General features: G+C 38.5%; 1 protein-coding gene across 2 annotated transcripts in view; it reads left to right on the top strand.

Moving 5' to 3' along the window:
• The window catches only part of wscd2 (WSC domain containing 2), a 54,762-nt gene extending 41,328 nt beyond the window's left edge, over nt 1–13,434 (top strand). For both annotated transcript variants that reach the window (XM_035525917.1, XM_035525918.1), the window contains exons 4-9: nt 170–354; nt 1,775–1,896; nt 2,216–2,390; nt 6,871–7,035; nt 7,522–7,722; nt 10,085–13,434. In XM_035525917.1, coding sequence (XP_035381810.1) covers nt 170–354; nt 1,775–1,896; nt 2,216–2,390; nt 6,871–7,035; nt 7,522–7,722; nt 10,085–10,437 — 1,201 coding nt within the window. In that variant the 3' untranslated portion in view covers nt 10,438–13,434. The remainder of the gene's footprint in view (nt 1–169; nt 355–1,774; nt 1,897–2,215; nt 2,391–6,870; nt 7,036–7,521; nt 7,723–10,084) is intronic.
• Nucleotides 13,435–15,246: the final 1,812 nt, after the last annotated feature.

The following is a 15,246-nucleotide window of genomic DNA, read 5'->3' as shown; positions in this document are numbered from 1 at the left end:
TAAATGTGAATTAGGAACGGACATTAAAAAGTAGTCCAGCACGATGCCAATTGTGAAATGACATTTAAGAGAATCAGCAAAGAACTGGAAATTTGTACTTTTCTCTAAATGATGTCTCTATTCTACATTGTCAGGAGCAGAAACTGACGCGTGCTCTTCTTGTGTTAAGGGGGTACATGTATGCCGGCCTAGAGTTCGGAGCGGAATGTTACTGCGGCCACAAGATCCAGGCGGCAGATGTGTCCGAGCGCGAGTGTAACATGGAGTGTAAGGGGGAGAGGAGGAACCTGTGCGGAGGAGCCAACCGTCTGTCCATCTACAGACTAGAGCTGAGTCAGGAGTCGGCCCGGCGATGTGAGAACTCTATACTTGCACGCACGCGTATGCACAGACACACACACGCACGCACAATCATATGCACACAAACACAGATACACACACGTATATGTGTACACACATATGCAGTGTGCGCGTGTGTGTGTATTTCGCTACTTCCTTAAGTTTTCATCTGTTTTTTGCTTACCTGATAGCATTTTTGTAGTATCATTACCTGCAACAAGGGAAATAAGGAAACATTTGAAGCATAATACACACCTTTATATAATATACACCATTATATAATACACACCTTTATATAATATACACCATTATATAATACACACCTGTATATAATACGCACATTTATATAATATACACCATTATATAATACACACCTTTATATAATATACACCATTATATAATACACACCTGTATATAATACGCACATTTATATAATATACACCATTATATAATACACACCCGTGAATACACACTTGTATATAATACGCACATTTATATAATATACACCATTATATAATACACACTTGTATATAATACACACTTGTATATAATACACACCATTATATAATACACACCCGTATATAATACACACCATTATATAATACACACCCGTATATAATAGACACCCTTATATAAACAGTAAACTTTGTGCAGTGTAACAAGTATGATTTCTGTGTTATCACCCTGTCACTTCCCTTTGACATTTGGTGAAAAGGGAATACAATTTGCTGCATCTCGTGATTTTTTTTCCTCCAAAGCTCTGAGTAAACATACATGCCTCATGTGATCCGTGGGTGCGCACATTTGTGTGTCCGATGGGAGGGTGAGTGGGCTTACTGCTTCCACAAAGATGTCCTACTCATGCAGGCAGACCCACTCTCAATTTGTTTATATAAATTCTAAATGGTAGAGAAGGTTTCCAGAGAAACAGGATGTTTAAATGTATAAATATAAAAATCTAAATTTTATTGAAAATATTTATTAATGTTTAATATGAAAAATATAACTGAATATTTACCAAAACATATTTATTAAAAATAATTTTTAAAACTAAAAAAATTACAATTTGTAATATCTCTGCATCTCTAACTACATCAATTGCAGTTACTCACCTTCTACAAATATACAAAGACGATTCAAAACATCCTGTTTCTCTGGAAACCATGTGCACACTTGTGTAATTATAAATATATGCATAATATTCTAACCACCGAAGAAAAAAAAATGCAATCTATTTCCTGATCTTCCGCATAAGCAGTAGATCTGAAGACATGGTGTATCATAATGGTGGCTGTGGTAAGACATTTGGGAAGTTGTTCTGTACAGTCCATCATAGAAAGGTCCTTAAAAAAAATTAGTTAAAAAAAGTGTTTTTGTGGAACTGTCTAAATTAGATTAGTGTCAGATATGTTTGTTGTGTGTGTTAATTTTTCAGATGGAAGTGCCATTTTTAAAGGATGTTTCAAGAGGCCGGACAACATTACTCTAGCACTTCCTGTTGGCGCTCTCATTCAGAATATGTCTGTTGACAAGTGTGTGGACATATGCACAGAGAAGGTGTGTCTATGTTATTCTATGTGTGTGTGTGTGTGTGTGTGTGTGTATACTCAGTAGCTTTTTGCAGTGCTGAGGGGTTGTTGCTCTTAAACATTTGGGAATTGTTTTTTGCTGCGCTTGACACATTTGCATTTATTTTAAAGAACTAAGATTCAAAACTGACTTTTTTCTAAGTGGTCAATTTTAAGACTAGACTGAACTATAAAATATATTTTTGTACTCTTTGGGGCTTCAGTTAATATTTGTATGATCTGAGTCAACAAGTAACCCCCAAACACACTGTATGGTAACATGCCCGTCCATCCGCTGCTGTGTACAGGAGTTCTCACTAGCAGCACTGGGTGGAGACAACTGTCACTGTGGTTTCCCCACCACTGTCTTTACCCTACACGAGCCAGAGGAAGAGGAGCTGTGCCTTCATCGCTGCGCCGGCGAGGACTTTGAGAGCTGTGGGAATGACGAATACTTTGTAGTTTACCAGACACAAGTGCAAGGTAATGGTGATTTGGCAAGACCAGAATATTTCCACTTCTTATAAAGACAGGGCGAAGGTCACACTGCATGTGACTTACTGAGCGCTGCACTCCTCCAGGACTTCCATGTCCTACATTAAAGATTCCATTAGCACCATTTCTGTTGGCTGGTCAAGGTGTCAATCATTCAGACCGCAAGAGTAGCAGTGTGATCTGTTTGTAATGGGGGTAGTGATGCCGCTTAAATAATCAAGATGTCACTGCTTTCATTGTATTACATTGCCGACTTTTGGAAGAGAGTCTATCATCAGCTATTATTTAGTTTAGCAAACTTTTTTTTTTTTTACTAAGATTATTTACTGTTTATTGTTTTTTAGAAAAAAGAAAGTGAACTATATATATATACAGTGGTGTGAAAAATTGTTTGCCCCCTTCCTGATATCTTATATCTTTGCATGTTTGTCACACTTACATGTTTCAGATCATCAAACAAAAAGATAACACAAGTATAAACAAAATGCAGTTTTTAATGAAGGTTTTTATTATTAAGGGGGAAAAAAATACAAACCTACATGGCCCTGTGTGAAAAAGTGATCCCCCCGTTAAAACATAAATTAACTGTGGTTGATCACATCTTTGGAAAGCTGAGTTCAGTTTCTCTAGCCACACCCAGGCCTGATTACTGCCACACCTGTTGTCAATCAAGAAATCACTGCCTGACAAAGTGAAGTAGACCAAATACCCTCAAAAGCTAGACATCATGCTGAAATTCAGGAACAAATGAGATACAAAGTAATTGAGCTCTATCAGTCTGGAAAAGGTTATAAAGCCATTTCTAAAGCTTTGGGACACCAGCAAACCATTATCTACAAATGGCAAAATCATGGAATAGTGGTGAACCTTCCCAGCAGTGGCCAGCTGACCAAAATTACCCCAAGAGCGCAGCGACGACTCATCCAAGAGGTCACAAAAGACCCCAATATCCAAAGAACTGCAGGCCTCAGGTAAAGTCAGTGTTTATGACTCCACCATAAGAAAGAGACTGGGCAGAAATGGCCTGCATGGCAGACTTCCAAGACGAAAACCGTTGCTGAGCAAAAAACATAAAGGCTCATTTCAGTTTTGCCAGAAAACATCTTGATGATCCCCAAGACTTCTGGGAAAATACTCTGTGGACTGACAAGAAGGTTTATGTCCCATTATATCTGGTGTAAAAGTAACACAGCATTTCAGAAAAGGAACATTATACCAACAGTAAAATATGGTGGTGGTACTGTGATGGTCTGGGGCTTTTTTGCTGCTTCAGGACCTGAAATACTTGCTGTGGTAAATGAAATTCTGCTGTCTACCAAAAAAAATCCTGAATGAGAATGTCCGGCCATCTGTTCGTGACCTCAAGCTGAATCACACTTGGGTTCTGCACCAGGACAATGATCCAAAACACACCAGCAAGTCCACCTCTGAATTTAGAAAAACTAAATGAAGTCTTTGGAGTGGCCTAGTCAAAGTCCTGACCTGAATCTGATTGAGATGCTGTGGCATGACCTTAAAAAGGCGGTTCATGCTCGAAAACCCTCCAATATGGCCGAATTACAACAATTCTGCAAAGATGAGTGGGCCAAAATTCCTCCACCGTGCTGTAAAAGACTCATTGCCAGTTATCGCAAATGCTTGATTGATTGCAGTTATTGCTGCTAAGGGTGGCCCAACTAGTTATTAGGTTTAGTGGCAATCACCTTTTCACACAGGGCCATGTAGGTTTGGAAAAAAATTTTTTTCCCTTAATAATAAAAATCTTCATTTAAAAACTGCATTTTGTGTTTACTTGTGTTATATAATATTTAAATTTGTTTGATCTGAAACATTTAAGTTGACCAACATGCAAAAAAAAAAAAAAGATATCAGGAAGGGGGGCAAACATTTTCACACCAGTGTGTGTGTATGTATGGCTGGATGTATGGATGGATGGTACCAGTCCAAAGTTTGGATACAGCTACTCTTATTTTTAATATTTTCTACATTTTAGAAAAACTGAACATATCAAAAATAATGAAAATATGTGATTATGCTGCATTAAACAAACATTGACTATCTTAGACGTTGGGTTCTTCAAGGATCTTTAAAACCACCCATTACTCGACAGCTTTGTGCACTCTTGGTCTTCTCTTAAGCACATTCATGAAGCAGTCATCAATGTTGTCTTGAACATATTCTCAAGTATGCAGGGTGCTTGTAGCATGAGGAACTAAATATCTGAATTTGTTGAGGGGCAGTTAAAATGATCCTTTTTTAAAAAAATTAATACTGTATATATTGTTTGGAAATCATTTAATATGCTATCAAGTTTATATTTGTCTTAGAAACAAATTTAAACATAATCCGTTAGATTAAAATGCCTTTATAACTATTACAAATATACAGTCATTTGTGTCCAACCATTTGACACAAATATATATAAAATGTTATATATATAGATAGGTTTGCAATGAAAAAATGTCATATATATATATATAATCAAAATACACGTGCATACACATATAATCATAGACACCCCCCCCCCCCCCCCCCAAAAAAAAGAAAGCTTTTGAAAGGAAACAGTCAGATGACAACCCAGTCCATCTTTTCAATGTACATCCGGCCACTGGAGGTGGGAGATTTCCAAGGGTAGCACAAGCCATCACAGATTGGGCAGAATCTATGCCAAGTCCTTTGGAGTCTAAATAATACTCCAAAAGGACAGGGTTGAATTGATCTCTTGAAAACCAAAGAAAAGTAAATACAGATTGCCAAAAGATAGTTAACTTTGACGATGGCCATGTGAGAGGAGTACATTTCAGCAAACTTTGTAAATACTAACTTGGATGATTTGAGGACCTGGCAGACAAGACGCTAGGCAGGGTCTGTGTGTGAATGCGTATGTGTGCGTGTGCATTTATGCATGTCTCTGTTATTCAGGCTTAACTAGACAGCTTTTAAGTAGGCCTGTTTTACCGTTTGGGATCTTTCACTTCTCTGTGCTGAGGCTGACACTGTCTGCTGGCCAACACATGATGTTGCTTCTGCAAACTTCCCTCTCAATGCCCCAGAAACGCTGACCACTCTGACCCTAGCGCTGCTGGAGCCAAATATTCCGTCACAGTTAGCAAACAGTACATTCTTGACTAGGAGGAGCTACTTAGAAACAAATGCAAATCCTATGTGACAGTGGTGCTTCATGGCAATGTGTCTGCATTACAACTGTGATGTGGTTGATGTAGCACTAATCCACTAAATGTGTGTATCAAAGGATACCAGTGCTCTGCATAAGTATTGGTACAAGGAAACATGGTTTTCTGGATATTCAAGTAGAGATGCATAAGTATTGGGTATGGATACAATCCACTTGCTTATTGACTGGTGTTTTCCACATTTCGATTTGGATTCCCAGTCAATACCAAAGAAAAACAGTGACAGTTTTGCATTTCTCTGCACCATTGCGTATGTGTTGTGTGCATTGTTGTTAAAATTAATAAAGACCATTCCTTCAAAACCCCTCGAACCTGCACAAGACATATCAGCAGTGTCACTGCAAACCAAACTAGAGCTGCATAACCTTTGTTTTCGCAAAGAGGAAACATTCTAAGCTATGAATAACTAATTCATGCTACCCTTTCCTGTATTCTAAGAACATAAGAAAGTTTTCTATGGAAACTTAATACGTCACCTCTACCTACAAAGCATTTACTAGGGCTATAGCGTATTTAAAATAGAGATTTAGCATGCATTTAAAAGTGAGAAAATGTTGAGAAATGTGAGAAAAAGATCCAACCCTTTAAGCATTTTTTTTTGCAGTAAGTGGCTGTTATCGATGGTGTAAAGGAAATACTATGTGCTTCAGTGATTCACATACATTCAGCAGTATCCTGTTCCCTAGGAAAAATGTTTATGTAAGCAAAGAACTTTAAGGGAGTGAGACCGTAGATCAGATAAGCAGGAAGATGTCTCTCGTTTTATTGCCTGCAATTGCTTTATTGCCTGCCATTGCTTTATTGCCTGCAATTAAGGGATGACAGTCAAGCAAGATTCTTACCAGCCGGCCTGAAAGAGATAAGCAACGCTTAAAGCTGAATGGTATATGAGCCATAGCAACAAGAGGCAGGAAGTCTGTGATTGGTCAAGGCATACAGTTAGAATTGTATATCAAGCAATGCTCTGTATGACTCGGGGCTTCTCTTGGTAGTGAGCCCCACACTCTGTGGAATCTTTCTTTTCTATTAAAACCTTTTTTACTTATTATCCACATCTGACTCCCCGTTTCATTGAATTTCCACCACAATGGTCTTGTACAATAAGGCTCTTATAATTTTTTTCTTCTCACTGCACAACTGTGAGCTATGGTATATTTATTTCTTGTAATTAAGGCGATTCAGAGTAATCAAGTGAATTCACTTTTTTTATTTTACTTACTCTGTTTCTTTCTCTCTCTCTCTCTCTCTCTCTCTCTCTCTCTCTATCCCTCTAGACAATCGATGTATGGAACGTCGGTTTCTGCACACCCGTTCTAAACAGCTGACAGCGCTGGCCAGCTTCCCTGGTGCAGGAAATACTTGGGCTCGCCACCTCATAGAGCTGGCCACTGGATACTACACAGGCAGCTACTATTTTGATGGCTCACTCTACAACAAGGGTGACTGGGCAGAATTCCTCACCACTGGATTGTACAACAGTGTGCTTATACAACACTCATGATACAAAAGGGTGGATGCATATCAGGAGAAAAGTATATATATATATATATATATATATATATATATATATATATGGTTCATGAGTAAAACAACATAAGCAGTCTGCTTCAGTTAGTGTGTTTTATGTGTTTTCCTTGCCTATGGAATTTTTCCAAGAATACCAACATGAAATTTCACATTATTCCATTACTCCATTAGACACCCAAAAGTGACTCATTTTTGGCTAAAGTGACTCATTTTTGTCGATTGTAAGGATAGTCACCTACAAAGAGCAACTTCTGAACGATGTTGTCTCCTCAGCACACTGGTGCTTGTATCTGTTCTTACCTGTTAGCATACCAGCACCCCGACCGCCATCTGCGATATCAACCAAACCAACAGGTGCCGCACATAATATACCTTCCTTCTCCCTGAATCCCATGCAGGCTTTAAAGGAGAGCGGGACCACTGGCGCAGTGGCAGGACCATCTGCATCAAGACCCATGAGAGCGGCCGGAAGGAGATCGAGGCCTTCGACTCCACTATCCTCATGATCCGCAACCCCTACAAGGCCCTCATGGCCGAATTCAACCGCAAGTACGGTGGCCATATTGGATTTGCCTCCCAGGCACACTGGAAGGGGAAAGGTGAGGCCAAAATTCAGTTGTCAATACATCAGAATCACCTTTCTGTCTCTCTATCAAGTGGTTTCTTGAGAGAATATAAGTGGGTTTGAAGTTGAAATCTAACAAAAATGTCATCACTTGGTAAAATCACATTGAGCATGTACCTGGAATGTCAGACTGCTAAGTGAGGTTTTCAGAACAAACTTAGATAGATGTTGGTACTGGCTTTCCCCTCTTCTTTCTATTTTAGGGGGCTGGACCTTGTTTATGGGTGACGGCTCTTCACTCTTTAGATACCCAATATTTGAGTCACTAAAACTGCTTCTTTCGAGGACAGTAGGGATTCTTAACATTAACAACATGTGGGATTGATGGGCTTGCCCCCACAAACATAGCTTTCAAGGTGGAAGAGTAAAGTGGCACAAAGAAAACTTAATTATAGAGGCCAGGGATGTGGGAATTAATGCTTATATATATATATATATATATATATATATATATATATATATATATATATATATATATATATATATATATATATACATACACACACACACATACACACACACACACACACACACACACACACACATACATACGGCATATAAATAAATGGCCTCGGAATTCAATTGGCATTTCTATGTGCCAGTAACAACATAAACCCTAAGCTTTACATAAAGCAACATAAAGCCCTAAGCTTTACAATGTAACCCCTTACGTCCAAGGCCAACACGCAAAGGTGCATAACCTGGTTTATATAATATAAAACCTGGATTTCTGAGCATTGGAAAATAAGTAATGTGATCAGATGAAGCATGTTTCACCCTTGTTCCTACCTCTGGAGATGTTTATACCTGGAATAGGTCAAAGGTCAACCCATATTTTCTGCCAGCTTTTATATGTGGTCTTTCAAAAGGGGGTTTTGTGAGCAGGAAGATAAAACCAAACAATTTCTGTGTATATCCCACTATACTGGATCTCAACATCACTGTGCCCTAATGGAAACATCAGAATTCCAGAATGCAATCTTTATTTCTATCTCCTTAATCCCTCAATGAACTTGAAACGTTTCGTCTTGACGAATGGCCCAAAATCCCACTATACATAGAACAACTTAGATTGTTTTTGAAAGCCAATAGTAGCCATAATACTTTAAGGTACTTCAAGTATATTGTTTAACTGTTATGTCATTTTCCCATTGACCAGCAATTAGCATAGTAAGCTATGCTAGTCTACACTGCTAAAACACATGATTAATATTTATATGTCTGGGACTAATTCGGTATTACCTGGTACACATCTAGGTACACATATGTCAAAACACCAATTAAAATGGAAAATGACCAGGGGATCTCAGTTCCCTTTCCTGGTAGGATACAGACTGCTTCAGTTAGAACTAGACAAAGCTTACTTACCCCTCCCTTGTTTAATGTACCCCAAGTGTCTCCAGTTAGTGTTCTGTGTAGTTATACCTTTGTGTTGATCCCAGTTCTGGTGTTTAATTTCCTAGTTCCATTTTTGGTCATTTTCTTCTATCCTGTCTTGTTCCTCCGCATTTGCTTCATTCTTGTCGGTCCAGACATGACAGTCAGCAGATCCCACAACACATTGTAGAAGTCCACAGCTTGTGAAAGCATGTATTGGTTTCCCAGCTTGCTCCACTGGGATCACTGACAGAGACTTCATATTGCATGGCACATGAAACTTCTTGACCTAAAAGAAATGAACAGAGTTTGATGATGGCCGCTCTTCAAAGAACATGCTAGTATTGAAAATCAATAAACTAGATGGTCAGGAGTATCTTGTCCCAGAACCATCTGCGTCAGAACCATTCTCTAATCAGAACCATCACAGCCCACCGCAATGCAGAGATCTGTAAACATTTTTAATTGAACCCATGTGTCTCCAGCTGTATCACTGTATTGTTCTGTCCACCTAAATGTATAGTATTGAATATTGAATGAATATAGTATTGAGTATTGAATATTGAATGAATAAAAAATAATATTAATATTAATAATTAATATAATGCTAGTTAAATTCTGCCAATATGGCGGCAGAGTGAGAACCAACTGTGTTGAAACCAAAATCCAAAGGGTTTTGTATGATGTTTCCCAGATTTAGGATAACAGGACTTCTAGGATTTAGAATAGCAAGACTCTTTTGGGTTGTAGAATGATAATTAATTCGGTTCATTTACCCAACATTTACATAGATCACATTCCTTCTACGGACTTAAATAAAGCATCCAAACTAACACCACACTCGTCTCTTTCTCTTATCTCACACCATCTCTGCTTCCCTACCCGATTTTCTCTACCTCTTTCTCTCTTTTTTTTCTCTCTGTCTCCCTCTTCTACTTTCCACTGTCCCTGTCATCCAGAGTGGCCAGAGTTTGTGAAGAACTATGCCCCGTGGTGGGCCTCCCACACTCTGGACTGGCTGAAGTATGGCAAGAAGGTCCACGTTGTGCACTTTGAAGACCTGAAGCGGGAACTGTTCTCCTGCCTTAAGGGCATGGTCCTCTTCCTGGGCCTGGAGGTGTCTGAGGACCGCCTGCTCTGCGCTGTGAGCCAAAAGGACGGCAACTTCAAGCGCTCCGGCCTGAGGAAGCTTGAGTATGACCCATACACAGTCGAGATGCATGCCACCATCGATGACCTCATACGGACCGTGGACTCTACGCTCAGGCAGGGGAACCTCTCTGGGGTCCCAGAAGACTACAGGCCTAGATGACGCATTTGATTTTGTTTGTTTGTTTTCTTTCAGTCAGGTAATGTGGTGAAACTCCCTGACTGAACCTTTTCTCTGAAGCTCGTGTTTTTTTCTTGTGTTTCTTTCTGTTACTAAAAAGAGGATATACATGCTCTTGAAGGAGAAAAGTAACAAAAAGAAAACCACCACTTCTCATTTTTGGACTGCAACTATTTTCTCCTTTTGTTTTATTCTCAGTATTTTTAATGCAGTTCACTTAACTGAACAGAAGTTGGTGTCTCAACAAAAGGTCATGACTGATGACTCGGTTATCGCTGTGGGAGAACGCCGGGGATGGGTGACGCAGAGCAGTTTCATTGTGCTGCCTTCTCTGTTTGCATGCATGTATACAGGCTGAGGGCAGGCTGATTGCGTGTAGTATCTTGACACTCAATCATCCACTGGGTGTCGAGCAGACACAACACCGCACCATCTATTCAATATGCTTTGCCGTTTTAACAGACATGCATTTTGGATTATTTATGCTACTTAGTTGTAATCTGGTTGTCATTTCTTTTGTAACCAGACATCCATGAAACAGAAAAAAACATACAGGTAACACTCTTAATAGCCATTGTTACAGTGTACTACACAATCAATCACGGTATAGCATACTGAGTAACAATATGCAGTTTGATACTCTGTATGCACTGATATTCTTTTATGTAAGGTGAGACTGCCAGTGCATTGTTTTGCATTCTTACTCCATATATTATACTGTAATTAATGGTACAGTTACACTCAGCAGTGTATGTAAAGGATTATTGAAATAGAAAAAGAGAATTATTTATTTCCTTCAAACAGAGCAGCAGAACTGAAGTATGCAGAGCTGAATAAACTTTTTTAGGCAAGATTTAAAGTGTCATTTGCCATGGTGATGGACATTTGCCATGGTGATTCCAGAACAAACAAACAAAAACCTTGAAAAACGATACCAAAGAATCAGACCAGATCATACATGTAGACTTTAGAACAACACTTAGAGAGTATATTAAAGCCCTGTCTGTGCCACAGATCATCACCAGTGTTCCCAGAATGCATCCATTTCCACTCAATACACTATCATCAGTACCACTGTGGAGGAGTTCACCAAAGCTTAAAACAAGACATAAAGACCATATCACAACGTAGCATATTTTCTACCTATAAATAACTTCCACAGTGCTAGCAAAATATAATGTGATGTGAAATGCACATGCAAGATGTTTTAGAACCTTTTCTGAATTTTTTTTCACTGTGTGTTAAGATGGCTGCACACACCGAAGAACAGACTTACACAAATAAAAAGAGTCAGTGGAGATGTAAGTCTACACAAATGACTACTTCTCCTCTTTAGTCAGTGTTCATGTTAGCTGACTGCTCATATTTTGTGGTGTGAATAGTTCAACCCCAGCTTTGCTCTGTGTACACAGTGACTGACACTGTACGTAATGCTGTTGCTGTGTAAAGCAAAGAAGGAAAGCTATAAAAATATTTATAAGAGTCTATATTCTGTAAAAGGAAATATTAGAAGCTTTATGATACAAATGCTGCTTATACCACAGAGCTTAACTCTCTCTCTCTCTTTCTCTCTTGCTCTTTTCCCTGTTATACAAAAACAGTATGTCAATCTTTCACAGGCGCATTGTAAAGAGCTCAGGGTCTAGGATGTACTATGTGTGCTTCTCGGAGGACAGTGCAAAATGTATGGGGAAGTCTTCATCAGAGAGAAGGAACTGTGTCACTGGGCTCAACTCACCTCAAACATGAAGACAGTGATTCGTTAGATGTAGAAATCAAGTGCAAACACACCTGATCATCCAGTGGATAGAAGTCCCATACCCCTGTGGATCTTAAAATCCCTGGATGTATGAAAACTGTAGGCTGGCAAACACCTCGATAATAGCCGTCACCTTGGTTAAGACATTGGAAAATTACAGACTGTTATTTTTACTTGCTGCTTATCTTCAAGAGAGAATATTTTACCTTCCCCAGTGCACAAAAATCCCCTAAATTATCATCACATGAATTAAATGCAAATATGTGGTTTTCTAATTGGACTGGAAGAGAAGTAGTTTTCAAAATGCTTGCAGGAAAAGAAAGCGGCCCACAAATTTGAATCTTTTCACCTGCCTCTGACTGTATTTTGCTTCATTTTAGTCTCCTAAGGCTACTCATTTTCTCTCATGGCACCTTCTTGTGCTACATGGTCTTTCAGGAAGACCACTCACAGTGCAGTCCTGTTACCCATTCTTTTAAAAGTTCCTGCACCATTTCTGTGAGTAGTCCCAAGGTACTTTAGTATATAATGACATTGTGGCCTATTTATAGGGATTTCCTCCTCATTTTTACCTCTGATCCTCTATAAAGCAGTGTGTCTGTGTGTGTATATTTGTGTGTGATTGTCTGTGTCATCCTCAAGCTATAAACCCCTTCTCATCAAAGTAGAACAATATGAATTTGTATGATTGAGTTCAAAATGAGTGTGTGTGTGTGTGTAAGTGTGTGTGTTTGTGTGAAATTGTGAAATGTATATAACCACATCTAAATGTGAACAATTAAATATAATTTATTTCATACACCTTAAATTCAAAAACAAAAATTGTATTTTTACCAGTTTGATTTGCTGTTGAATGTTATGTATATCAGAAATGATTTGTTTTATTTTTGTGCTTTATTTTTGTGCTTTATTTTTGTGCTTGAAATAATTCCCATGTTCATTTTGTCATAATACAATGTTAGGTTTCCACTTTGTTCATGCAATAATTCGAGAGGAACTGGTGAGAATATGGTTCATATTTTGTGGCCTGCTTGAGGGTCTGTGTGTAGAATGTACAGGACAGATTACGGTGCCCCTTAAGTGAGAGGTACTACACTACAGGTTCTCAGTACCCAGTTGTTCATATTAAGATTACAAAATTTTGCTTAAAACACAGAAATGCAAAGCTAATGGTTGCATCTCTTACTGTCAACACACACACACACACACACACACACACACACACACACACACACATATATATATATATATATATATATATATATATATATATATATATATATATATATATATATATATAAACATATAAACATATATATAAACATAAACACTCACACAACACACACCATCACAAATACCTATATATTTTTGTAACATGTTTATTACTGTATTTGTAAGTTAAGACAGAAAGATAAGAAGTTTCACTATTTTTTAATGCAGGCAAAACCGAAGTGAGTTTCAATCTGAATGTATTTTGTACGGAATTAATGTATTATATTTATATAAAATAATGAAAATAGCGCGAAACTGAAAGCAACGATATACACTGTTCAATGTTTGTTGTTTCACTGTACTGTATGTTTCCATGGAGATGAAAAGATACCTGTCAGTTCTTTTCCTGAAACTGGAGAAACATAAAAGATGACATTTTTGTACTTGCTCAGGATGCCCTGGTTAATAAACTGCTACATATACATTAAGTATGTGTAACGAGGAGGTTCAAGCAGCATGCCGGCACGAGTTGCAGACACAAGAACATACGTTTATTTGCACACATAACATATAACACTTACTACGCAGGCTAACAAGGTTAAACACCGACAACACAAACGTATAAACGATAGACTTTTATACATGTATGCTAATGACACAATGAGGAGCAGGCGTGACACACAGGGAGGGCGAGGCCACTATGATGAACACACACACACACACACACAAAGGTGTTCGGGGCGAGGGGCCGTATCATGACAGTATGGTATCGTGATAGTGTAGTAATCATAATCATGAAATCATAATCATGTCAATATGTCACAAAACTAACTATCAAACAAAAACATAGTTAATTCAAATTTGCAGAAAGTTGTAATTCAGGCAAAAATATAAAATATTATATTTAGTAGTGGAAAAAGTTATTAAAGCATTGAAAAATAAAACGAGAAATATTTGTTCCGTCTGTCCAGTATGGTATTAAAGGTCAAAGAGTGGGCAGCCCAGCTCATTCCAGAAGCTGACCTTTAGTTTCCCTTATCGCCAGATAGTTCTTGGACTTTGAGGTGGGTTCAGGACCTTCATGCTGAAAAGAAAGGCACAGATATAGTTGTACTTGTATTTCAGGTGCAGCTAAACCACAATTTTAAGTTCTCTGATGTGGAGATTATGATCACCCTTGGCCTGTCTGTACTGGTTTAATTCATGGGGAATATATGTAAACACTTCCAGTACAGTTCAGTAGCCAAGTACTTTCACTGTGATAATTAAACACATGCTTTCAAAAGATGAAAGCTGCTACCTCAAATGTAAAGATGGAAATCTTAAAAGCCCCACTGTATTTTCATAGAACAAGGGACTATAGATACATGGTGTTACCATTACCCAAATGATCTGGTCATCGCTGAAGTGTAAAGTATAGGAAGAAGGCCGCAAATTTTCTGCTCATCAAGTTTAAAGGGAGCATTTAACCGAAATTGCCCAGTTAAACTGCCAAATGAAAGCTAAGTAAATGATTAAAGTAAATAAAAGTCTTAAACGATTATGTACCACCCACACTTTAATGTCTGCTCTGCTCCGCTGCTGGTCAAGTATTGATACTCAAACACACGTATGGGTCTCGGTTGCGTGTCTCGTCTCTTATTGTCTCTCACTCACCCACTCATTCACCCTCCACGCCGCTCAGCTGCCGGTCATGTACTGATACTCAAACATACGTAAGGGTCTCCGTTGTGTGTATCTCTCTCTCTCACTCACCCATCCCACTCCCTCCCATTGGCTGATTCTCTAAGAAGTCACACCTCCTCAAAAGTCCTCACCCT

The sequence above is a fragment of the Electrophorus electricus genome, chromosome 5, assembly GCF_013358815.1.
Source record: "Electrophorus electricus isolate fEleEle1 chromosome 5, fEleEle1.pri, whole genome shotgun sequence".
Taxonomy (NCBI): domain Eukaryota; kingdom Metazoa; phylum Chordata; class Actinopteri; order Gymnotiformes; family Gymnotidae; genus Electrophorus; species Electrophorus electricus.
Note: the sequence above shows the minus strand (reverse complement) of the source record. Positions and strands in the feature narration are given on the sequence as shown.